Consider the following 25,100-nt stretch of genomic DNA (forward strand, 5'->3'; position numbering starts at 1 on the left):
CAACATATATAAACATGACTGTCACATAAATTGAGTCGGGATGATGCCCCGACTCTCAATTATCCTGCAAAAGGTTAAAGTAGCAAATCCGGCCTTATGGCCTAACGATACAAGTTCATAAATAAAGTTTCCACTAAAAGAAAGCACCCGAAAATCTAACCATGCTACCAACAACAACTACTACTAACAATCATGAATGAAGATAGAAACAAGGAGTATCACTGGCCTGCTGCTATTTCTTTGCTCCAACATCACCTCATCATCACCACCACCCGAAGTACCTGCTCCTGCTGACCCGATCCCCGCATCCACTCCTGCTCCTGCTCCTGGGCCCACGTACCATGGGGTCAAGCCACCGTAAGGGAAGGACTGAGGTGCCCCCCACGTCGACTCATCCACCCCGTAGGAATGGAAAACCCCTGAGTAGTCCCCAACTCCTCTCCACCAAACTGGATGCGGTCCCTCGGTCCCTATCCCCTGAGCGTAGGCCATCTCGTGCATGTTCCGGAGTGTCAAGGTAGATGACACTCTCTCCGAGTGTAATCGGATCGCGTCTCGGGGTGTCGAGGTAAGGTAGCATGGGAAAAAGGCCATTGCTTTGTGGTGCTACCGGGCGTGGCCTAGTCTCCGAGGCCCTCTCCCTCACTCGACGGGGTCCCCTCACCACTCGGGTCTCTCCACCACCGAACTCCCGCATTCTCACCCTTCGTCGGCTCCGGCATCTCCTCGAGAATGGCGCCGTCGATGAGATAGGTCTCGTAGTGGCGGGGTCTGTCATCATCCTCCCCTCCTCGTCATCGGAGTCCACCGTCACTCTTGTCGGCTCCAAGGGCTCCGTGGGTGGGAGGTGCTCGGGAGCCGGAACCTTCATCCAACTCATCCCCCACACCCTCCACGCTAGGCTACCGTCGACCAAGGTCCTCAACCATTTCAGGTCGAGATAGTATTCACGATCCATGGTAGGCATTGGGGTAGCTAGAGGCACGTACGCCGAAGATGCCTCAAAGGAGGTTAGCTTTTCAGCTAACCGAGTGGCAATAGCACCACAACTCAGTGTACCGGGAAGGGAAGAAGCCATCAAGGCAAGAGCAAAGACAAACTATAGAAGGAGCATTAAAGACCACTTTCCTGGCCCGCTCCGGGTTGAGGTACGACATCAAAAGTAAGACCTCATGATTATTCAATTTTACCGATATCCTTTGTCATAGAGGAGGTTCGAAAGGGAACGGAGAAAGACTCTCAAGGTAATATCTTTGAACGTCATTAATCAAAGCATGTTGCTCGAGGTGGGAGCTTGCTTCCCGGTCAAGCAAGGCATTAGGCGGCAAACGCCGCACTCGGTGGAACATCGATTATGGAATCCTTGGGAGGCTTGGCCAACCCAAGGTGAGAGGCAAACAAATCCATGGTCAACGTAAAAACGGTATTCATCAATCTAAACTCAATAATCGACTCGACCGGGTCATAGTTAAAAGAGCTCATGAACTCCAAGGTAAGAAAAGGGTAAGTATGCTTCCTCAGCCTATACAAACCCGTAAAACCCAAGGTCTCGAATATGTGACGGACATCCGTCTCTATCTCCAACTCCTCTAACACAGTGGTGTCTATACACTTTGTAGGTCTCATATTGCGTTTTTGTAAGGCCACAAAACGCTCCCTTTGCTTGAAGTCAACAAAAACAAATGTAGGGTATTCTGGGACTGCGGGTACCACAGGTCCACTCCCCTCTCCCGTCTCAGGTGGGTTACCCCTCCCCCTCTTACTTTGGCGGAGTCCAAGGTTCAGCCTCGGCATCTGCTTAAGGCGTATGTTCAAGCAGCTTATATAAACATGCAAGTATTGATTTCATGTAATTTGAATTCAACTTATCAGCTAGGCACACCAATTTATCAACAACCTTCAGCATGTGGAGCACATAATTCACATCGTTACTTTGAGTATTAAGTTAAGTACACATGTTCACCAGCGGTTTCTAAGGTTTTAACATACAGGTTCAATTTATTACTACTCATGAGCCATAGGGGTGCAAGGAATTATCATGACGATTACCTATGCTCAACAAATTCGAGTATCCTAGCATGATTCTAAGGTTATTCCAAACACACTTCTAATCACATGTTACTAATTCAAGAGAAAGAATAATTTATAACATATCATTATCACCCTTCACTATTATGTACAACAACTCAATTAAAATTTTCAGACGGTCTTTACAGCTGTGAAAATTTCGGCATATATTCATCAATCATCGTTTCTATTAGCATATTGAAGTTCAACTCATGCTTATACTGTCAATTACAACATCAATTTTCCAATTATAAATCACGAATTTCCATTTAAGGCACTTTTAAGACGGAGTTTTAAGGCAACTTTCTAAGGGTAAAATCATCAAAATCTATCCTCCAACATGATATAAACAATACTTAAGGCTCAATTCTACTATCTAATCACTATAAAACAACCAAAAATCGATTTCAATTTTGGAAACCCTAGAAATTTCGGGTTCAACCCTTGCAATTCCTAATCTAATATACAGCAATTAGTCACCAACAAACATGGAAAGGGGGCATGTGAATCATATTTCAACCATCAAAAGCAACTACCTACTCATGTAAATCGAAAATTTCAGATTATTTCACTGTTTTAACACATTCAAAGCAATAAACCATGTACATTAGGAAGAATAGCATACCTTGATTGATGAACAAAGTAGAGAAACGAAATTAAACTAAGAGATCAACCCCAAGATTCACTACTAACCCAAGAGAATGAGAGGATTTGAGAGGGAATAAGGAATTGAGAGTAGATCAGGTGTAGGTGTGTCGAATTATAGAGGAATAAGAAGAAGAAATAGAAAGATTAGGGGTTTTAAGAAAACCCGTAGGATTCGCTGTACAGTAACCTACCCGATCGAGTGCCTGGGGTACTCGATCGAGTAGGAGCTAAATCGTCGAGTATCTGCAGGAATTTTCCCACATCCCGACGTTATAGCCTCCTAACTAGATCGAGTGAGGTCTACTCGGTCTAGTAAGCACTCGCACTCGGTCAAGTAGAGTTAAGTACTCGGTCCGAGCACTAAGTAACTTGAAGATACCTGCAAAACAACGCCGCGTGTCGATTCCAAACTAAGTTCGGGATTCGACACTAATTTTCACATTCAATCACATTTTATAACCATTGCCGCGCAAAATGCAACCCTTCAACCACTAAGAGGCATACCACGTTACGTTATACAAATTACCCAACTCGGTCTACCTGTCACCGAGTTATTTATAAACCTAGTCGTGTCATTTTATTACACTTAAACTTACTTTACATGCTATTACTAAACTCGTGTTTACTTCAAATTGAAACGTATAATTAACATTAATTCCTCCTTTCACTTATCACATAATTATATACTTTGCAAACCACTTATTCAATTATGTCTTACATTCCATCCTAAGCAATCTATCTTGCATAAATCAAATATTACGCAGCGGAAAAAATTTCAACTAAATAGCAAAGCATATACACATTACCATATACCGTGATTCGGATTATTACTCATCTATACTATAATTATCATTGTAGTCATCGCGGTAGGATCTATAATCTCACTTACAACTTCCGTCATCATAGATTTTATGGCAAACGCCTACGTGTTCACTATTCATATTACACATTCGATTTCACACTTTCACGCATCTCCATGACGTATAATTTCGTCACATATCTCATAGCTATCATATAAGCTCACTAATCATTCAAAGAACTCACTAATCTCATCAACAATTACCATACACGGCCTGATATATCACTAACACACCCCTATTAATTCTAACAAAGACTTAACCGGAGGTAGCTCCGGCACAATTAACATATATAGCACACATAGACACACGGACTCCACATTCCCATCCCATGTGACTGGCTTAAGTGTCATGGGGCCAAGATTTTGAAATGAGGGCGCCTACTCACCCAAAATCTAGCATCCGTCGGGGCTCCCATTACACATACACCAGGTTCATTTTATTAGACTCCCTACGTTCATTATGTTCATTTGTTACAGGTTCCAAAATCGTCGCTCTGATACCACTTTGTAACACCCCCATATCCAGAGGAGCCTTAACTAGGCCTTCCTTAGTATATAAGGGCGTTACCATCTCGGTTGCCCGAGGAAAGTAGTTATCAAACGTCAATAAAAGAACTATTAAGTTATATTACAAGTGATTTAAACCAAAAAGCTATATAAAAGATACAACTCAGATACTACTTGCTATGACTACCGAATCTCGTGAAGACTCATCCCTGCCCGGACTTGACTATCACCAACATCAACACTGCTAAGACCATTTGCTCACCATAAGGGATCACGGCCGACACATAACAAACAAACAACCAAACAAGGTCAGTACTGAGACAAGATAAGACAATGGCAACTGAAACCAACAATACAAATAATACTATCTGTCCCAACCACAATCCCAACAATCCAACCAACTCATCCGATCGTCCTTTGGACCCGACCACTGTCAGTGGGGGACCGCAGCCGTACCCACCAAATTCCCGCTCATCGAATCGAGCGCTAACCCTATCCATTAATGTGCACATCCTCTTCCGTGGCGGGTTCCACGAAGGGCGAAACTAGGGCGTGAAGCCACTCCCGCAAGTGACCCCACTCAGCCGAGAACGCATCTCGAGAACCATCAACAACGATCACAACCATCACGATACAATAATTATAGCAAACAACCAAACACAACACAGCCACAATATCCGACACACTAGACCATCTACAGAAACTGAGTAGGCGAACCTACCTTTAAGCAACCGCAACCAATCCACGCCGACAGATAACATATCCAGCGACCAAGCAAAGCCTATAACCACCATACAAATATCTATTACTAACAAGCAAACCCTAACTATAGAGACAAAGGCACGGATGATGACTATGACATACCTATTAGGGATAAACTCAGCAAAAGACCGCTACCCGACTCAAGAGACGCTCTCCTAAGGCACAAGAATCTTCACGAAGGTTTCCATGGAGGTTTTGAGGTGAAGGGAAGGGAAAGAGGCGACTGAAGGATAGGAGGAAAGTGGCGGAATTGATTTGCGGATTTAACAAAACGCGATATAAAACCCTCGCTGAAAACCCGGCACTCGATCGAGTACCCAACATACTCGATCGAGTAGCCCCCTACTCGATCGAGTAACCTAGCTACTCGATCGAGTAGCCTCTACTCTATCGAGTACCACTCTTAATACGCACCCCAAGATGGTTTTGGCATACTTTCCTAAGATTACTCCCGCTCCCAAGGACAGTCAATGATGGTCAAAGGGTCCCTAAAAGGGCGGGTATTACAGGGTTTCCGGGTCGGGTCGAGTTTTGACAGGTCTAGCCACGCCAATTACAAATACTCCACCAACGCATTATATTATATATTAAACTAACAAAAGTAAGTTACTTTGATTAGTGAAAATAACAATATCCATATAAACATAAGTTTTATTTTTCCTAAATAACAGTATAATATTAAAATTAAGTAAAATTTCTGATAAAAAAAATATACTTTGAAGGGAAATCATTAATGACCTAAATAATTATTAACTTAATAAAAAATTAATTATAAATATTAATTTCGGATATCCACAGAGTGGTTAAGCGGGTGAGAGACGATAATCCATATCCCACCCTAAATTCACCCATATCCATATCCTACCCTAAATTCGAAAAAAATTCGCCATTCATATCCCACCCATTTAATTTCGGGTGGATGAATATCCACAGGGTAAGGGTGGGACTACCATCCCTAGTTGTGGGGATATGGGTGGCGACAGGGAGTGGTTAGGGACTCAGGGATGGAGGGAGTAAGTTGAAATATTGAATGTAAGTGTGTTGAAGTGAGAAGAATAATTTGGTCATTTAAATTCATAAAAGAGTAAAAATCGTTCATGAATAAACACTCCCAAAATTTATTACGATAAGTAAAACATGTATTGTTGAAAATCAACTCCCAAAATATATTAGCCACCATCCTTGTTGTCCTAAAAAACCCACAACAAATTATCCTAAGCCCAATTAAATTACTAGGGTTTTCTCCAAATTCCATCTTTGAACATTTCCAAGAAGCCATTGTGGCTTATAGTTTCATTTATACAAATAATATAAGTAATTAACTAATTAACCCATAACCCCTTTTCTAATATCTCCTCAATAACACTACAAATTCCAGCTAATTCCATGTGATTATGTGCAAAGATATCCACTAATGAATAATTTCTCATTAAAATTCTTCATTTCTCCTCCCCATGTTTACATTTCAAGTTGAATAATATTATTACAAAGTGTGATAAGATCAATTTTTTAAAACTGATAAGATCAATTTTTTTTTGTTCATTTTTCATTTTAATTTTAATTTTTGATAGAATATAGACATAGGTTTCCTTTTTTATAAAACCCTTTTGGTTGAAATAACTGTCTGAGTTTCAGACACCAAAACTCAGGTGAATTTCCTGCAACAACCCAGAACACACAGTGGTTGCATGTTTCATAAACCCAAGGTATCACATTATTTACAACTATAAAGTTCCAATCTTTTTATGCCCATTTAATTCATTAGATTATATATGATGCAGGTTTGAGGGAGTAATTTCCCTCAAGATCAAAACTTTTTGCAATTTAGAACCTCCCATTGTAAAGTTTGATCATTAATTTAGTTGATTTATGGCCGGTTTATCGATTTTTGAAGACGGGTCTGAGGAGAAATGTAGTGGGAATAGCAGTGAATTGATGGATGTTTGTGTAGTAAACAGTGATGATGATATTAATTGGGGTGATTGTGATGATAAATTGCGTTGTTTGTTTGATCAAATTCTTATGGTTTTGATGAGGGGTGTGTATGCCAAAAATGGGATTAGGCAAATTCCTGCATTATTGGGAGACGGCCGACCTGTGGACTTGTTCAAGCTGTTCTGTTTAGTGAGGGATAGGGGTGGTTTTCGTTCGGTTTCAGAGGATAATTTGTGGGGTTTGATTGCTGAAAAGTTTGGGTTTGGTTATGAATTGTGTTCCTCTCTTAAACTAATCTATTTCAAGTATTTGGATGAGTTAGATCAATGGTTGAATAGAATTACTAGAGATAGGATATCGGAGAATGGAAGTTGGGAATGTGGTGGGAATTTGGGTATGTTGTCGTTAGAGTTAGAAAAACGATTTAGGGATTATTCTACAGACGGGAAAGAATTAGGAGGGAAGGAAGACGTACGTGGTTTTTATGATTTTTGTAATCATATGAATGCTGGAACTAGTAATGAATGGCAAAATGGCCTGATTGAATGTAAAGTTAATTATGACGAAAACTTATGCAACCGAAATGACTTTGCTGGAAAAGCAAATCTATGTGCTTTTGACAGTTCTCGCAAGAGGAAGCGTGACGTATTTGTGGAAATGTTGAGTTGGATGATGAATGTTTCGAGAAACCCTGATCATTTTTTCAATGGAGAATCAGGAGAATGCTCCAAAGGAAAAGGAAATCAAGACCACGATCTTCGGTCAGTAGCTCTTTCAGTCCGGGAAGCAAGGTTACATAGGAAGTTTTCTTATTCCAACGATGAGCAATCTTCATTAAATCAGGTACAACTAATTTATTTGTTGTGAATGATTTCTGTTATGATGGTTGCATGAGATGAATCTACCTTCTATTTAGAGCCTGATAGTTGCATATCCCTTCTGTATGATATACTCTAATTTCAAATTATGGTTTGAATGATTGTGCTGTTCGTAAGAGTAAGGCCCATAGTGAGTGTTGCCGTCATCAGGGACAAAACCAGGAATTTATTTATGGTGTAGCAAGATTAATAAATTAACTTCCTCCTCACTTCATATGCTTCTTAATAATCGTCCATATGATTTTTTTTGGCTTCTTTTCATACGAGAACCGTATAAATGGCTTCATCTATTTTTGCCATGTGAATTCTATTAGCAATGTTTACAATGATAAACAACAGTTCCATATAGTCACCAAAATTAAAATAAGTTACGCAATATAACAAATTACTCCTACAAGTAATGATTTTCTGATTCATAACCTCGAAATAAGAACATGATTATATTATCTAGTACCCTCCAAACCCTCTCGATCCTACTGTTAAATATGTAGTCCTAAGTTTGCACTCCGCCCCTTTACTGCGCTACTTCAGGAAGTCCATTGAAAAAAATTAAACCAACTTGCTCTTGATAATACTTGATCACTGGGGTCTGGCCATCCTTCGTTTGCGGTTGACGTTCTGGCCTTTCAGTGGCAATGGCGGGCTGTCTTCCGGACCGGGCAGCTAACACACTTAATACTAAGTAGTCTGTGTATCTGGTGACTTATTAGTGCATGGAGTCTAGGAGATATTTGGCCGGTTCTATTAAGATTTAGCCTATGACTTTTGATGCCTATGCATTATATTCTGAATTTTCTATAGCAACTTCATTGATGAGTGATGATGATTATGTGAATTTAGCATTCGCCATACCTGAAGCGGCGAAGTAACCGTGCTTCGGTCACCAATGGCGAGTTATTGGTAGTTTGGTACTGAATAAGTGATCCAAATACTTTTCTTTGCACCCGAGGTGTATGTAGAAATTTGAGAAAATGTGCATTTATAGTGTAACAAAAAAAAAATTCCGTAGAGATTTATTTGGATTTGGTGTAGCAAATGCTATATCGTTAATGTTAACGGATCCGCTAGTGGCATTCATATTCTTTGATTCTCTCAACAGAAGGCCATGTTTATATATGGTTCATATGGATGTAACATATGCAGTAGTTTGTCTTAATTTGCTTAAGGCATGCAAAAGTGTAAACCATCTAATCACAGTATGCAATTTTTCTTATATATACGCTCCTTGTTTCTATCGTTTGCTTCATCTATTCATTTATGCTCACCCTGTTTGTTTTTTCGAATGGAGTCAAAAGACTCATTATTCTTTGGTTTTGGATTATGACGTAATTAAGCAAAATGACTCACTGAATCAGTTGCGCTTGTTTTTTTTGTGAAGTAAGAGGCATTTGATTCTATTCTCTACACAATTGGTTATTTTGGGTCGTTTGAAAATAGTCTCTTTGTGTTGCTAACGTAGGGGTAAAGCCGCGTACATCTGACCCCTTATCGCAAATTTATCCCACAAATTTGCGGGATTCCTCAAGGCACATAGGTAATATTATTGGCTTTGCTGCAATTGGGCCTAGAGATACCTTAAAATAGATTGAGTGACAGACAAGGAGGAGACTTGAAGATGTTTCTTTAAAATTTAGAAAAAACTTAAGATAAAAAATAGCTAAAAGGTTGCCTAATTCGTTATGAATACACTGTTATTGTGTCTATTATATAGATTTTCGAGTGACCATGTTAAAATACGCTAGAACCGATTTGCAATTTGCTGTAGGTCAAGTGGGTCCGGTAAAGTAGGCTAGGGGGTGTTTGGTTCATTCACTAAAGGTATGAGGTATGGGTTTGGAATGAGTCAAACCCATACCAAGTGTTTGTTTCGCAAATTTGGAGGTTTCATAACCATACCTCAAACCCATAAGGTATGGGTTTCTCATACCCAAGGAAGGGGGTGGGTATGAGATTGATTCCCATGGATATCAAACTATAATAAACAAAAATGTGAAAATAAATATTATGACATATTGTAAATAAAATATTTTATAATTACTTGATTAAATCTTTATTTTTATGATTTTATATGTTAAAATTGTTATTTAAAGTATTAGATTTTACATATTTTAACTTTAACTCGGTTTCAAACCCTTACCGCTTACAATTGAAACAAACACAAGATATGAGGAATGAAGTTCCAACCCCATACCACCCAGGTATGATTCCTGATTCCAAACTCATACCCATGTGCGAAACAAACGCCCCCAAAAGATTTATAAGGCTAGCTTCATCGCTAGATTTTTTTTCGGGTCTCAGCGACTTTGGCTGGACTATAGCAAAGTCTTAGAGTAAAGTACATGGAGTCATGGACTCTAGCACAGTCGTGGAGACTCAAATTTAAGACTCGTGAATAGTGAAATGTGAGTGGAAAGGTGGATCCTATGTATTGTTATAGATTTTCTTTTACAAGTCTTAAGGGATAAAGTAGAAAAAATGAGAGTCTAAATTGAGTCTTAAAAATAAAATAAAATATCGAATCTTAAGACTCGATAGCCTAAGATATTAAGATGTCAATATAATTTGGTGATGATTTGGATAGGAATATAGATTCTTCATGAAATATGATGGAGCATAAGATTAAAGAAGTAATGATAGAAGTGTTAGGAGAATCCAAGGGAGGCGCGCCACCAAATAAGGACACATCTTGGTGGAGCGAGGAAATGAGTCAAGTGATAAAGAAGAAGAGACACATGTATAAGCTATTGGGATAATGTAGAACCACGGAGAATTAAGAGAAGTACAAGGAAGCTCGGAGGGAAGCAAAAAAAAAAGCAGTGGAGGTCAACGAGAAATTGTATGCAAGATTAGATACGAAGGAGGGAGAAAGAGATCTATAAACTTGCTCGGATAAGAAACAAGAAGACGCGTGATATAGGAAGAGGTAAATGGGCGAAAGATAATTGATCACAAAGTAAGGGAATACTTTGATAATCTATTTGATGGGCAACAAGAAGAGAATATTAGGGATATACATATTCACCCAAACATGATTAATCGGGAATTTATGCGGAGAGTTCAAAAAAGTGAAGTCAAAGTAGCACTAAATATATGGGATTGAACAAAGCGGAAGGACCTAAATGACCGTGGGATTAAATCCGTGAGTCATACCAGGAGTTTGTGGGAAAGAGTGATAGAACAAAGACTTAGAAGGAAGGTGGGGATATCGGAGAACCACTTTGGATTCATGCCCGGAAGATTGACTATGGAGGCGATTCGTCTTATAAGACAATTAAGGGAGAAATATCGGGACAAGTACTTTGGTAGGCATTAATAAAAAAAGGGTGCCGTGAAAATATATTGATCATTTGATCTTATAAAGGAAATGTATGAGGGAGCCACCACGAGTATATAAGGACTAATTGGGGAAAACAGAAGAGTTCCCTATTACGATTCGAGTGCATCAAGGTTTGGCCCTTAGTTCTTTGTTATTTGCTAATGTTATGGACAGATTGACGAGATCAATTCAAAATGAGGTTCGATGGTGCATGATGTATGCAGACGATATTGTGTTGATTTTGTGTTGATTGATGAAACAAAGGATGAAGTTGAAAGGAAATTGGTACTTTGGAGACACTTTAGAATCTCGAGGCTTTACTTTGAGCACAAAGAAGATGGAATATTTAGTCTTAATGTGGAGATAGTTTATGGTTCCGATTTTTTGAGGTATTTAGGATCTATTATCAATGGAGATGTGACTCATAAAATGGTGAATTAGATGGAGTTGTGGCTCATAGAATCAAAGCAGGGTGTAGGATTTCTATTTCTATGTGTACCTTATAGGTTAAAGGGTAAATTTATCGCACGATAATTAGGCCCGCACTACTATATGGTACTTCAGTGTTCGGGAGTAAAGCATGGACATGTACATTAGATGCGTATGAGATGCGTATGTGTGGCCACAAGCTAAAGAACGAGGTGGTCCGGGAGAAAGTAGGTGTTGCGTCGATTGAAGATAAGAAGAGGGAAACCCGTTTAAGTGGTTTGGCAATGTACGGTGGAGATCACCAGAGAATGGATAACATTGTTAAAGAAGGGGAAGAGCGAAACAAACATGGATAATGGTGATTGAAAACGATACGAGTGTTGAGAATTATTGAGAGTATGGCAAAGGAGAGGGGTATTTTGGAGAGAAAGAATCCATGTTGAAGATTAGTTTATATATTTCTTTATCTTTTACTATCATTTTTACTTATATATTTATTTATTGATTTTTTTTACTTATTATACTCCTTTTTGTTTAACAATTCCGTTTTGCCACTTTAATCTTTGATCTTGGTTTCCACTTTTTTCTTATTTTGATTTGAGTTTTATAAACACACTTATTTTGTTAACCATTTATCTATTTTCTTTTCCTTTGTTAATTTACCTTTGACTCTATGGCGGATTCAAACCTATACTAATTCAGACGATGATTCATGTTAGCCGACCTGACCCTAACCCTAACCTATGTTGGGACTAAGACTTTGTTGTAGTATTAGGATTAAAAGCATTTGGCCTTGTTGTGGCTGCATATCGACGTGGCAATTGTGTTTTTGTACCCTTTCGAGTCGGGTTTGGGTTGGGTCGCTATCGGGATGGATCATTTCGAATCAGATCGGTGGGTTTTGAGTTAGGTCATTAACACTCCGTCTAATTAGTTTATCACATTACTTCAATTTTTGACCATTGAGTTTAGTTTTCGACCATTATTTGGTTTAGTTACGTCATTATTAAGTAAAACTAAAACCGAATACTAAATCGCTCATTTGATCCTTAATAAGCTTAATAATTGCCGGGTCATTAATTTAATCGGGTCAGGTTCATATCGGGTCGGGTTCGAGTTGAATCACTGATCATCGAGTCGGGTTGGGTTATCTGTTGCAACATTCTTGAATTCTACGGGGTTGGGTTTGCTTGGGTTCAGTTAGACTTGCGAGCTCTAGTTGCACATTGGTTCATGCTTTTGTCAATTTATTAGTGAATAACATACCTAGCTATGGAGTACATAAGACCTGATTTATCGAGTGTGTATGTGTTTCTTTTGTCATCATTAGCATTTTGGGTAAGAAAAAAAACACTGAACTCGTATATATAATGTTTCTGGCTTTACGCGAAGGGAATCTATGTTATTTGCCTAGGAGTTTGTTTTTTACATGTTTTCTTTTTGCTAGTGGTCATAGATAAAAGAAGATAGAAAATAATCTGGAGATGAAGCATAGATATAGTCATATAGGGCATTGGTGGTTTCTGGTGGTCGTAAAAGGTGGAAAGAGGAGGTGAAGGAGAATTATTACCTTCATATTGAGGTAATACATTTCTTAGGGAAGAGGTGGTACTATTACCCCCTTAATGGAGGGACTATCACACTATCTTCCCCCATTTCTATCTCCAACTACCATCACTTTCCTCCATTTTTTAGATAATTTAGGCTCGGGTACAATTACCCCATCCCCACCGAGCCCATATAGTCAACTCCTTTAAAATATGTAGTTCTAACTGCCCTTTTTGGAGGGGGTATGTATCATGGTACGAGATTTTGAGACAGATTGTGATACAAACGTCCCTTGTCTTATGTTGTGGCAACTGGCAAGGAGCCAAGGATGCATGCTTAAGGTCAAGTACTAGTGAGGGATCGGTCATTAGCACCGTCCTAACTGTGTATTAGAAAATTTAGTGTCGGTTGGGTAGTAACCCCAACATTATTGAATGACTTAAGACTAGTAACATATAGAGTTTTTATGTTAGATGTTATTAGAAGTAAATAATTAGGAGTTAGGTTTTGAATGGAATAAAGACTCTTTATGTAGCTAGGTAAGTTAGGACTTAGGACCTTATATAAATAAGGGTCATTAGTCATTGTTGGAAAGTAAGAGAGTGTATGCTTAATATCCCGAGTTAAGCATAGTTGGAAATCTTAGCTAGTAGCTAAGTGTTGGAGGATTGAGATTGTATTATTGTTAAGGTTTAAGAATAATAATACAAGTTGGGTTGTGGTTAAGTCCATAACAAAAATATTGTGTCTTTACCTTTTATATTATTTGTACCAAAAACCCCAAAGTGTCCATGGTCAACTTCTGAGGTACAGAAGCAATAATAGAAAGGGATCACAAGATTTCTATTAATTAAAGTAAGCAATGAGCAACAACAAAGTTTACCGTGGGAAGTGGATTTTCAATTACTAACACCTTCGTGAGAGGGTAATTTGATTGCATGTCTTTTGGTGTGAAACATTAGTAGTGAAAAATAGCACTCCAAAATCTAAATCTCTAGTAAACTTTACAAAAAAACTACTGGTAAAGACTCGGAAATAAGCACGACAAATCCATCAAGTATAAGTACATGAAAATAAATTCGAAAGTACGTAGAAGTGAGTCCTCTAGGGTCCAAATATGCCGTCATACTATGCTTTCTTCTTTTGGCTGGGGCATTTTAAGGGAAGATCATTATGAGCTGGAGGATAATCAGGGTATTAAGGAAGAGAATAAAACGCAACAGATTGCAACTACAGACATTTTTCCAAAATCTTAAGATATGGCGGGCACAAATGTCTTACACGAATACGTGTCCAACAGACTTGTCTTGACTACAGTTTTAAGACCTTGACTAGAATTTTGGGACACAAGGACTATCATAATGAGTTTAGGGTATGGATATAAAGAGGTGTTAGAGACACGGGTATTGGTATGGCCTAGAAGTGAAGAGCGCAAGTATAGGATTTGACCTCTATATTGTTATAAATTAGTCCTTGTTTCTTATCAAATTTGTTTGGCATGAATAAATTAGACCCATTTCTGGTCCGATTCGTTTCACCATAAGCCACTAGAAAAGTCAAGTGTCGTTTCCATTGGAGTTTGTTTGGAAACAATAATAGGGGTGGACGGGAGGGTGAAGGGAGATGAAGGGGAGGCAAGGAGAATGAAGTAATACAGTTTTTGTTCAAAGCTTTCGTACAATGGAAGGCTTCAGCTTTTGTTCAAAGCTTTTCTAAGTGTTCTCTTTTCAACAGTGATTTCTACACTCAGGGTAAAAAAAACATGCTGATAAACAAGTCACCGACTTCTTTTTTTGTGGGTGGAGTGTATGTACCCTAGTCTATCACTTTTATACTCCGTATTTATTAGTGATTTGCATTGGCAATATCCTCTGGCATATGAATTTTCATAAATTTGATAAATCTAGCTCCATTGAAGTCAAGGACTGCAGTTTAGTGTTCTCATGCTATTTTGTTTCTTCAATGCTTCTCTAGTAGAACTGTATTATGTGTGCTTTTAAAGCGCATTGTATTCTTGACCGGTGACTTTTAATTTTAAGTTTTATATTTCCCATGTGTTAAATTCCCCGTCTTAAGTCATCGAGTTGTTCTAATTCTTCTAAATATGCAGAAGAAGCACAAAATGCATCCCTCCATGTTTGAAGTTTCTGACGAAGGTCTCCGTTGTAGTAAAAGGCTTTTGACGGTGGTGAAAGCTCCTGCTTGTCATTGTTGCAAGTCTGGCCCAGACAACCCATGTAAGTTAGAGAGTGATTCTAGGCTCCCATCCGAGAATGGGTCTCATATAGAGGAGCATGTGAGTACCGATTTGCCAACCTCCAAGAAAATAGTTGTGCCGGTGCCGGTTGATGACGATGTTCCCCCGATTGAGAATCATGTCTTAGTAGGGCCTCGTTTTCAAGTTGACGTACCTGTTTGGACAGGTATTGCTTTAGAGAGTGATTCTAAATGGGTTGGCACTCAAATATGGGTTCCTGATTACCAAGATGAATTATCCGGAAAGGGCAGGCCGGAATTTTGCAAATGCCGGTTTCCAAGTTCTGTGGAATGCCATAGGTTTCATATTGCAGAGAGCCGGTTTAACTTGAGAAAGAAACTCGGGGTGGCGTTCTATCATTGGAAATTTGACCGAATGGGCGAAGAAGTATCTCTTTCTTGGACAATAGAAGACGAGATGAAATTCAAGCACATTATGAGGTTGAATATACCACATCTAGGAAAGTCACATTTCCGTAAGAAGAGGAGAACCGACTTAGTTAGCTACTACTTTAATGTTTACCTTATCAATCGTAGAAGTTACCAAAATCGGGTGATTCCAAAGGAAATAAATAGTGATGATGACGAAACAGAGTTCGGGTCAGTGGGTGAAGCATTTGGGTGCAATGCAGTCAAAGGTTTGAGATCGGAACCCCTTGTATGTTACCAAAATGAGCAAGTCTTTGATTTTGATTAATCCCCTCGTTCAAAATGTGATGAGCTTTGCTTTGGACAAAACGAGCTGCAACTTCTTTTACATGGAGGTATTTGCTACATCACATGAGATGTTCTGGGTCATATTCGTGCTTTTGGGTGAGTTAGATTGGGTCGGATCAATTTCGGTGCAGACAGTTTTGCTAGGTCTAGGTCTAGCTGAGTCCAAGGCTTGGAGATATGGGTAAAGAACGGAAATTTGAGGGTTCTTTGTACATCAATTTAGTTTCAAATTTTGTTTTAGGTACAGAAAGTTTCAAATTTAGCTTAGGACATGGTCACTTTGTAAAATGAAGGGGAGTTTTGCACATGGTGCCCTTGAAGTTTGCCATTTTGCATGAAATATCCAAAATTTTGATCCGGAAAACTTTAAGAGGTCATAACTCGTGTTTACGGGATCAAAATGTGGATTTTTTTTTTCAAATAAATCGTCTTTTCGAGAACTACGATTTGAAAAAAAATATCGAGCTTAGAATTCGTGACCAAAGGATATGGTTACTCAAAGTTGTTCGGTAAAAAAAACTGACATACCTAAACTCCTAGCTAGCCACTGATCCAAATACGACAATTTTTTTTTCCAAATTGTAGTACTCGAAAAGACAATCGATTTGAAAAAAAACCGTCATATTTTGATCTCGTAAACACGAGTTATGGCCTTTTAAAGTTTTCCGGATCAAAATTTTGGATATTTCGTGCAAAATGGCAAATCTCAAGGGCACCGTGTGCATTTTCCAAATGAGCTATTGTTTTAACCGGTGACTATAGAACTACCCAGTTTTGAAGATTTTGTGTTTTCGTTTTTTCAATTAGTTACGTCATATATTATTTTTCAATTAGTTTCACATTTAACGTAATATTCCTTCTGTCCTAGTCATTTATCTTTGGTGTTACAAAGACCAAGGAAAGAGGAATGGTCAAATTATTAGATGACAACTGAAGTGTGCATAATCAAATTAGCTAACAAAGGCATTCTTAATCAAATTAGCTAACAAAGGCATTCTTAAAATAAAAAAATTGATCAAGACATTCAAAAATAAAATAGGTAAACAAATGACCGAGACGGAAAAACGTATTATTTTTAAATTTTCTGCTCATTTATATTTATATTTATATATACCCTCCTTAAATAGTTAAAAAACGGTTCAATTTTATGGGTTCTAAACTAGTATCGTTGAGCCGAGCTCGGCTTTGCTCGACTTTTGCTCAACAACCAAAACTCAAGCTCGAACCGATCTCGAGCTTACTTCAGCTTGTAAAAAATGTGCTCGCTATCAAGCTTGCGAGCTTCAACGCAAGTTCAAGTCAAACTCAAGCTCAAATCGAGCCTATATATAATGTTAATATTTTTATATTTTTCCCTTCAATATTTTCAATAACAAGGCTCGAAGGGTTATATGTAAAATTTGGTGAATCAGTGAAACATTTGATGTGTGTGATACAAAGATGTAATCATGATAAAATAGTTTTATAAAATATGAGCAATATCTAATCTAATCACACAAGTTCGAGCCACTTGCGAGCTTTTCGAGACGAGCCAACGTTTGCTCAACTTGACTTGTTAAGCTCTCGAGCCGAGCCTGAGCTCGGGACGATCTCTCATGAGCCGAGCTTTGACCGAGCCAATCTCAAATTGCTCGCGAGCTGTCTCGTCTCATTATGACCCCTAGTACCAATTAATTGACTCGGTATTATATGTACGAATCTAAAACTGTTTTTTTAATCAACGCATTTGGACCTGGTTGAGATCTCGTTAAAGTATCACGCTCTTACCAGATAATAATTTTAGAAAAACGGATATGAAAAATTGACAAAGTTTCAAAAATTGACAAAACCACAAATTCGACAACTAACTCAACGAGTTTGTTTATCTTGATCATTTGTTTATCTTTAAATTTGGAACATGGATCATTGAAGATTTTGTGGATAATCAAATTACCTTTTAAAAAATATTCTCAATTAATAAAGAAGGATTAATAAAGAAGGATACACAAATGAATGAGACAGTCATAAATAAAATAGGTGATTAAATAACCGGATTGGAAGGAATTAAATCGTGGAATTTATATGATAGGTTATCGCACACCTATGCAAAAATAAATACCCTAGACACAAATGAATGTAGTATGTAGGGGTCGGATCCACAGAGAGACGGTAGTTGTTAATTAGTTGCTATGGAATGAATTTTATCAAGGTCGGTTATTGTATGATTGATTGGTTGGATAATGGAAGAAAACAATAATGATAAGGAAATAGTTTAGGTAGGTCGGGTCACATATGCAAATTATGTAAATGCTTAATTTAAACATAGGAGTTGATAAATCGTTAATTGTTTAGGCTTAGAGACACCCACCTCTCGATATTAGTGTCAACCATAGAACAGGTCCTAGAGAAACTCCCGTTTATGACTAGGCCGTCCTATTACACATGCTTAATTTAAACTGATTCCATGCCTCTCGACTTATATAACGAATTAACAAATTTAATCTAAGATAGTGATCATTTATCAAAGACTAACAAAATAATGCAAACATGTAAAAGAAACAATTAAACGATATTATAACATCCTTGTTCAACAATTGCAAGAACTACTTATGCATGATTTCCCTGATTCCCTCGACAATTGAATTACTTATGCATCATGAAAACTAATCTAATGACATATGAAATGATAAAGATAAACATACGAACTAGTGATGTAAATGGCAAATGAATAACAAAACAATATTGGAAATGAAATTATCTTGACAATGGAAATAGAATTGGAATTGAAGTACAATGCAAAAGGAAATAACTTGGAAATTAAATGAAATTGTAGTTTGTAATACTTAAAGGATATAATAACAAACTAATGAAACTAAACTACACTAAGCTAAGCTAATCTAATGTAACGCCCCGTAAACAACAGGAGTACAAAATGGTATATTTTATTAATAGCAGCGAAAATTACAGAGCATTACCGCCGTATTTCCCCATACAGAGAAAATACAAGGCTTACATCATTCTTCGGTACAAGCAAATAATTAGTCACATGTCTTATTGATATGATTATCTTATTATGATTATCTTATTATGATACATTATTCTTATTTTATTTCCATGCATCAATCTCACTCATGCCTTTCCCTGTTTCCTGTACCTGAAAAAGATTAATAAAATAAAGGGTCAACCAACCACAAGTTGAGTATATTTCCCATAACCTCCAACTCAAATTAATATAACTCGGGTCATTATTATTGAATAGGGCTACATTACGGAGCCGAGACTCCCTTAGGCTATGCCCTCCTCCGTGTACACATGATAGCCATTTTTTTCTCTTCTTCTCTTTTTTTATTTTTCTTTTTCTCTTTTTTTCTTTTTCTTTTTTTCTTTTTCTTTCTTTCTTTTTATCCGGATGTAACGGGGCAGAGCCATTGCCGAGCCCATTTCGGAGCTCACATCCATGTACACGGGATAAAATAATAATGTGGTCCGGTCCCTTCCAATAATAATGTCCTGGATGATACATTGGTCAAATGTACATCTTAGCAATGGTATTTTAACATTAAGATTATCATGTGAGCATTATAACGTCAATTATTAACACAAACAGCACCACAGTCATATATCACGTAAACCACATTACGTAAAATATCCAAGTATAACATAGCCAATTTTTATCGGGGCATAAATCATGATTCACCGAAGCTATCACATAAAAAATAGTTTACGTACATTATAATATCAGTTGAGTAATTATAATGATAATATACTTACTCATTATATTTAAGACGAAGGGGTAGGAAATATACTTCTTATAATAGTACTACTACTCCAAATACTCGTCCTTATGCTCTAACTAGCTAGTTGGTTATTTTTGTTGTGTGTGCATGCATCTTCAGAGGGCTTTACGTCCTTTTATAGTGAAAATAAGTCGGTGGCAATAGTCGTCTCTTAAGTCCAGCATAACTTTTTTTACAACTTTGAGCAGCTCTTATCGCATGGTTTTCACTTTATCCATGAGTTATTGAATCAAATATGGTGCAATGACCTTTGATTCATCAATATCACTCCAACATTTTGGAGATCTACAGTTTCTCCCATACAAAGCCTCAAAATGAGTCATTTCAATACTAGCATGGTAACTATTATATGAACTCGATCAAGTGCAAATGTTGTTCTCAAGACTCCTGGAATTTCAGAACACCTGCTCCTAACAAATATAGGTTACTTCTCCAAGTAATCTTGTTGCTTTCACACTAACAAATATGGGTTAGGTTTTTGTTTCATAAAGAGCTTATTTGGTGGTATTCACGGGAACCATAAACATTGCCCAATATTTTCGAAATTTTCCTTTCAAAGACGAGTCTTCTTAGGTCACAATGGACTAAACAATTGTTTTTTAGTACTTAGACAATAACCCAAATTTAATGATCTCTTATAACACCATGACTCAATCTATGTATTTTTCATCTTTGATCATGCTTCTGCAATCTTCTTTGACAATTAGAGCTCCTGAGCTATAAGATTAAAACTTAAGAGGTACACGATTAAATAAACAATGAGATTAATTTGGCTTAAGGCATCATCAATGATGCGTGTATTTTATATAAGTATTTTGTACTTCATTTGCACGCATTCCAATGCATTTTGTATAGTGTTTAGCTACAAATGTCCCCCGAATTGTCTACTTTGGTTTCTCTTGTATTATTTGCAGGTATGAACCGTAAAGAAGCATAATCAAGCCTAAAAAATGTCCTTATGCATGCATTTAGGAGATGAGTTGATTCGGAACTTAGAAACTACTCATTGTGATGCGCAAAGAAGTAAGATAGCTAGGCGAGTAAAGGAAGAACTTCAAATTACTAGTGCCTACTTTGAAGAGCCATATCTAGAGTTATACAACTGATTTTCAGGTGATTCTAATTAGATAGGAAAACTTGTCCTCTTAGATTTCCAACGACACCGGAAACGCTCTGTTTGCCCAATTAACGAAGAAATGGCAGCCGTTTTGAGTTTAGTGCGCGAAGTAGGAATTATGCGATGGAAACCACTCGATCGAGTAGATAGTGTTCGATCGAGTAGTTTAAAGTCCTCGATCGAATTGCTTATTTTAGATAGTGTTCGATCGAGTTGTTTTTCTACTCGATCGAGAGGTTTTAGCTTGGAATTGTTCAATCGAGTGATATAAAGTTGCTCGATCGAGTGTGTAGCATATTTACTCGGGATTTTTATTCCGTGTTAGGTTTAGTTTATGTTAATAATGACTTCCCTATATAAAGGAAGTCGGGATTAGGTCATAAACTGACTTTTACATCTCTTATCAAGTCTTTCATACCATTTTACTCCGAATCACTGTAATTCTCTCTTTACTCTCTCTTTCTCTTTACTCTCTCTTTAATTTGCGATGTTTTGTATTCCTTTACCTTTCGCTCTTGCTTTATTTATCATTATGCGTAGCTAATTTTTCCGCTAGGATTTAGAGGATTCAATGAATTATTGTTAGTTGCTAATTAGGTTTACAGATCTTTCGTTGCTATCATGTCTATGTTGTTAATCACTGCAATTGTTGAACCATATAGGATATATGTTTATGTTTTGATGATGTCAATAGTGCTTTATATTCTATATACTCGTTGCGCGTAATTGTTTGTTTAGTCTTTTAGATTGGACTTACTAATCGCAAGCATTAAGGAATTGTGATGGAAGTATGATGCGTTTATATTATGATCAAGCCCTCAATTAAGGATCAAGATATTACAAGATATTGAAGAATTATTCAAGCATTCATGAGAAGATGAAGCTCATTTAAAGATTGATCAAGCTTGAATGATGAAGTAGCCTACACTCGAAGATCTCCTAACGAAGATTAGAATAGCGTAGGTGATTATCTCGTAATGGTAACGTAAGAATGGACTTCTTACATTGGTAAAGTTATGGCCTCACAGCTATAACATTACTTATATAAGAGCTCAATGTTATAGCTCTTCTACTATAACATTGAGATTTGAAGTTTATAAAACACACGCCAAAATAGTTTTTAAATTGTTTTTGGAAAACCGTTTTAAATGTTTTAGTAAAAGTATTTATTTTACAAGGGAGCTTATTTTAATATTGAGTATGGTTCTACTATGAGCTAATAATAGTAATTATGATTGAATCAACTTATGAGTTGAGGCATCTTGCTAATTAGGGTTTCTAGTTTCTACATACTCTATAATACCCTAAACCTAATTTATCTTACCTAGGATTTCCGTGAAAGAGGATTGGGCTTATGAGTCGTTTCCTTCTCATACACGGTTACTCTTTGTATAAGTTAGGGTTTTGTGTAAATCTTTATAATATTTGATTAGAGATTTAATATCTCTTCTATATTATTTTGATTTATTCTTTCCTAACTTATAAGATATTATTTTTGCAAAGATAGAAGGAAAAGATTGAGTAAATCTTTAAAATAATATTTGGTTAGAGATTTGTTATCTCTTTATTATTTGATTTATTCCTTTCTATCTTATAAAAATATTAGGGATGAATAGTGCTGCGTGAATAGTGCCGTGAATAGTGCTATGAATAGTAAAACGTGAATAGTAATTTCCTTCTTGCACAATAAGTCTTTGCTTGGATAAGGGTTAAGGTATTAGGATAATATTTGTTAGAGATTTCTTTATCTCCTTATATTATCTTTCCTAATCTTCAAGATATTGGCGAGTTGTTAAGATAGGAAAATATTATTTATTAAGGCAAGTCTTGGAAAAGAATTAAGGAAAGATTTAACCTAATTCTTTCTTGCCTTACAAGAGTTCCACGACACTTAGGGTTTTTGCAAAACCGAAACCCTTGCTCCTCTTTTACTATAAATACTCTATACTTTACATCATAAATAGTTAAGATGAGGTCCCGGGTTCGACTCCTTACACGGGAATGTTGCGGTTACCTGTCATCCTAAAGGATGTCTTACATGGCATACGTGGTTTGCAGGGTATTGCATGTGCCCGGGGGGATTCAACCCCTCGTCACAAAAAAAAAAAAAAAAAAAAAATAGCTAAGACCTTTGAGCATAACTTTCATATATTTTCAAAAAGCAAAAAAAAAAAACCGTGTTTTAGAGCAAAAACCGTTTTGATATTTTTTGAAAAAGGTTGTGTGATTTATAAACTTGTGCATTCGTTCTTATTGTTATCGTTATAAGATAATAATGCTTAATTGATTTCTTACTCGTTCATTAACGTGAACTTTTAGTAGAATCATTAGTGCTTTCTTATTAGTGTTAGTTAGTCACTCGAGTATTTAACGGTACTCATTGAGTTACAGCTAGAGTTAGTTGTACGAGTTGGGTTAGTAAATTTGTAATCCAGAAAAAGGTACTAAATTTATTAATCGAGAATAGTGAACGTAGGTTTCGAATTGTGAAACTGAACCACTTCAAAAATCCGTGTGTCTATCTTTCTTTCGTTTATTTGCCTTGCTTTTAATTCGTTAATTAGTTAAAATTTAATCAATAAAGTTTAAATAATTAATTATACGTACATAATCGAAAAAGCTTTCAAAAGTTTTAAATCCTTAATTCCCCCCCCCTCTTGAGTATTTTGGATCAATAGACTCTTCAACAATTAACTGTAATTAGTTGCTTGAATTGATGCATTTAACTAATTTATTTGGTAAGCCTTAACCTAGACCGGAAGGCTGGAAGGGATGAGATCTGCAGTGAACATTATGATGCTTTAGTGAGGGCGGAAGCTAAGCTAATAGCGTTTTAGGGTGAATTGAGACCAGAAGGAGATATTCGCTGCCCCTTAGACTGATAAACGCGACCGATCTGTGACCTTAGCTGCAATTAACTGACATCCATTGATGACTCGACAATCCTAGTCCTCTCTCTTTTATTTTTAATATTTCTTATTCTTTTCTCTTCCTTTAATCTCATTTAGTTTAGTTTATTCAACTCAAACCCCCATCTTGTGACCTCAGACGGACTAAATTGACAAGTAGATAGTGACCGCCTCCCTGTGGAGATCGACCCTACTTACCTCTGACTTCTGTTGGTTGTACTTAGGTATTTATTTTTGGTACTGAAACGACGGTATCAAATTTTGGCGCCGTTGCCGGGGAGGCAACTATTTTATCCGCTTGTTTTATTTTTCTCTGTCTTTAGCCTCAAGGGATTTATTCCTTGAGGCAGTTCTCATCTTTTTCTCTAGCATTGTTTTGATAGGCCCTACAGGTACTACCTAGACAGTTCTAGGTAAAAGATCATCAAAGGGAAGGCTTGAGTACTTTTGATCTTCCACCTATGTCCCATCCTACGGCGCAGCAGGTGGTTTTCTATGAGACATGTGGTGCTGCGGGGCACAATGTTGTTATCTGTCTAGCGGGAAACGACCGTGTCAAAATTTGGCGTGACGAAGTCTATGCGTTCAGGCAGCGTAGACAAGCTAGTCATTCCACTACATATTTGCCGCCACATCCGCTTCAGCAACGAGGTTGTCAAAAGCCTCCGTTTATCTGGCTCCCGCAACAACAAACCCTTCCTCCCGTTGAGGAGAATGAAGAGGTTGCTGAATTGAAATCCTTGGTGAAGGCACTTGCACTTCGAGCGCAAGAAATTGATGAAGCTAGGGAAGCTCGTGTCAAGTTACTTGAATCTCAAATAGCTCAATTAGCTACCGAGATGGATTATAGGCATTCAGAGGAGGTACATGTTATTTGTACCAAGAGCGGTCCTTCCTATGAAGAACCTGAGCTGCCTATTGATGATGATGATTTGTACGACTCGGAAATCGAAGAGCACGAAGCATTTCTCAAGCACTTCACTACGGTTCAGCATCAACCACTCGATCAAACAGCCCATCATGTTCGATCGAGTGAATTCTATGAGGAGGAATTCGATCGAGTAGAATTAACCACTCGATCGAATGGTTTGTATGAGGAAGACCTCGATCAAACACCCCACACTGTTCGATCGAGTAATGCTGAAAAAGGGAATCTCGATCGAATACCTTCCCTTGTTCGATCGAGTGAACTGTGTGAAGAAACCTCTCGATCGAGTTCTATCTTTGCTCGATCGAGTACTCTGGCCATGAAGCACAATGAATAGTCATCTTGGTTCGTTTTGGATGGCAATTTTAATGAAGACAATGGATATGGTGAATCTCCCCTTTTCAAAGCCGAGCTGGATGCCTTAGAGGCTGCGAATTACGGGACAGAA

The 25,100-nt window shown here is 37.5% G+C and overlaps 1 protein-coding gene across 1 annotated transcript; it reads left to right on the plus strand.

The window, feature by feature from the left end:
- The first annotated feature begins 5,950 nt into the window (after positions 1-5,950).
- Positions 5,951-16,362, plus strand: LOC141638523 (AT-rich interactive domain-containing protein 2-like). The gene is made up of 3 exons (XM_074447933.1): positions 5,951-6,549; positions 6,625-7,621; positions 15,060-16,362. Exons 2-3 carry the CDS (start codon positions 6,713-6,715, stop codon positions 15,900-15,902), a joined length of 1,752 nt encoding a protein of 583 aa, XP_074304034.1. The 5' UTR covers positions 5,951-6,549; positions 6,625-6,712; the 3' UTR covers positions 15,903-16,362.
- The last annotated feature ends 8,738 nt before the right edge of the window (positions 16,363-25,100 follow it).

Source organism: Silene latifolia, unplaced genomic scaffold (genome assembly GCF_048544455.1).
Source record: "Silene latifolia isolate original U9 population unplaced genomic scaffold, ASM4854445v1 scaffold_20.1, whole genome shotgun sequence".
Classification (NCBI taxonomy): domain Eukaryota; kingdom Viridiplantae; phylum Streptophyta; class Magnoliopsida; order Caryophyllales; family Caryophyllaceae; genus Silene; species Silene latifolia.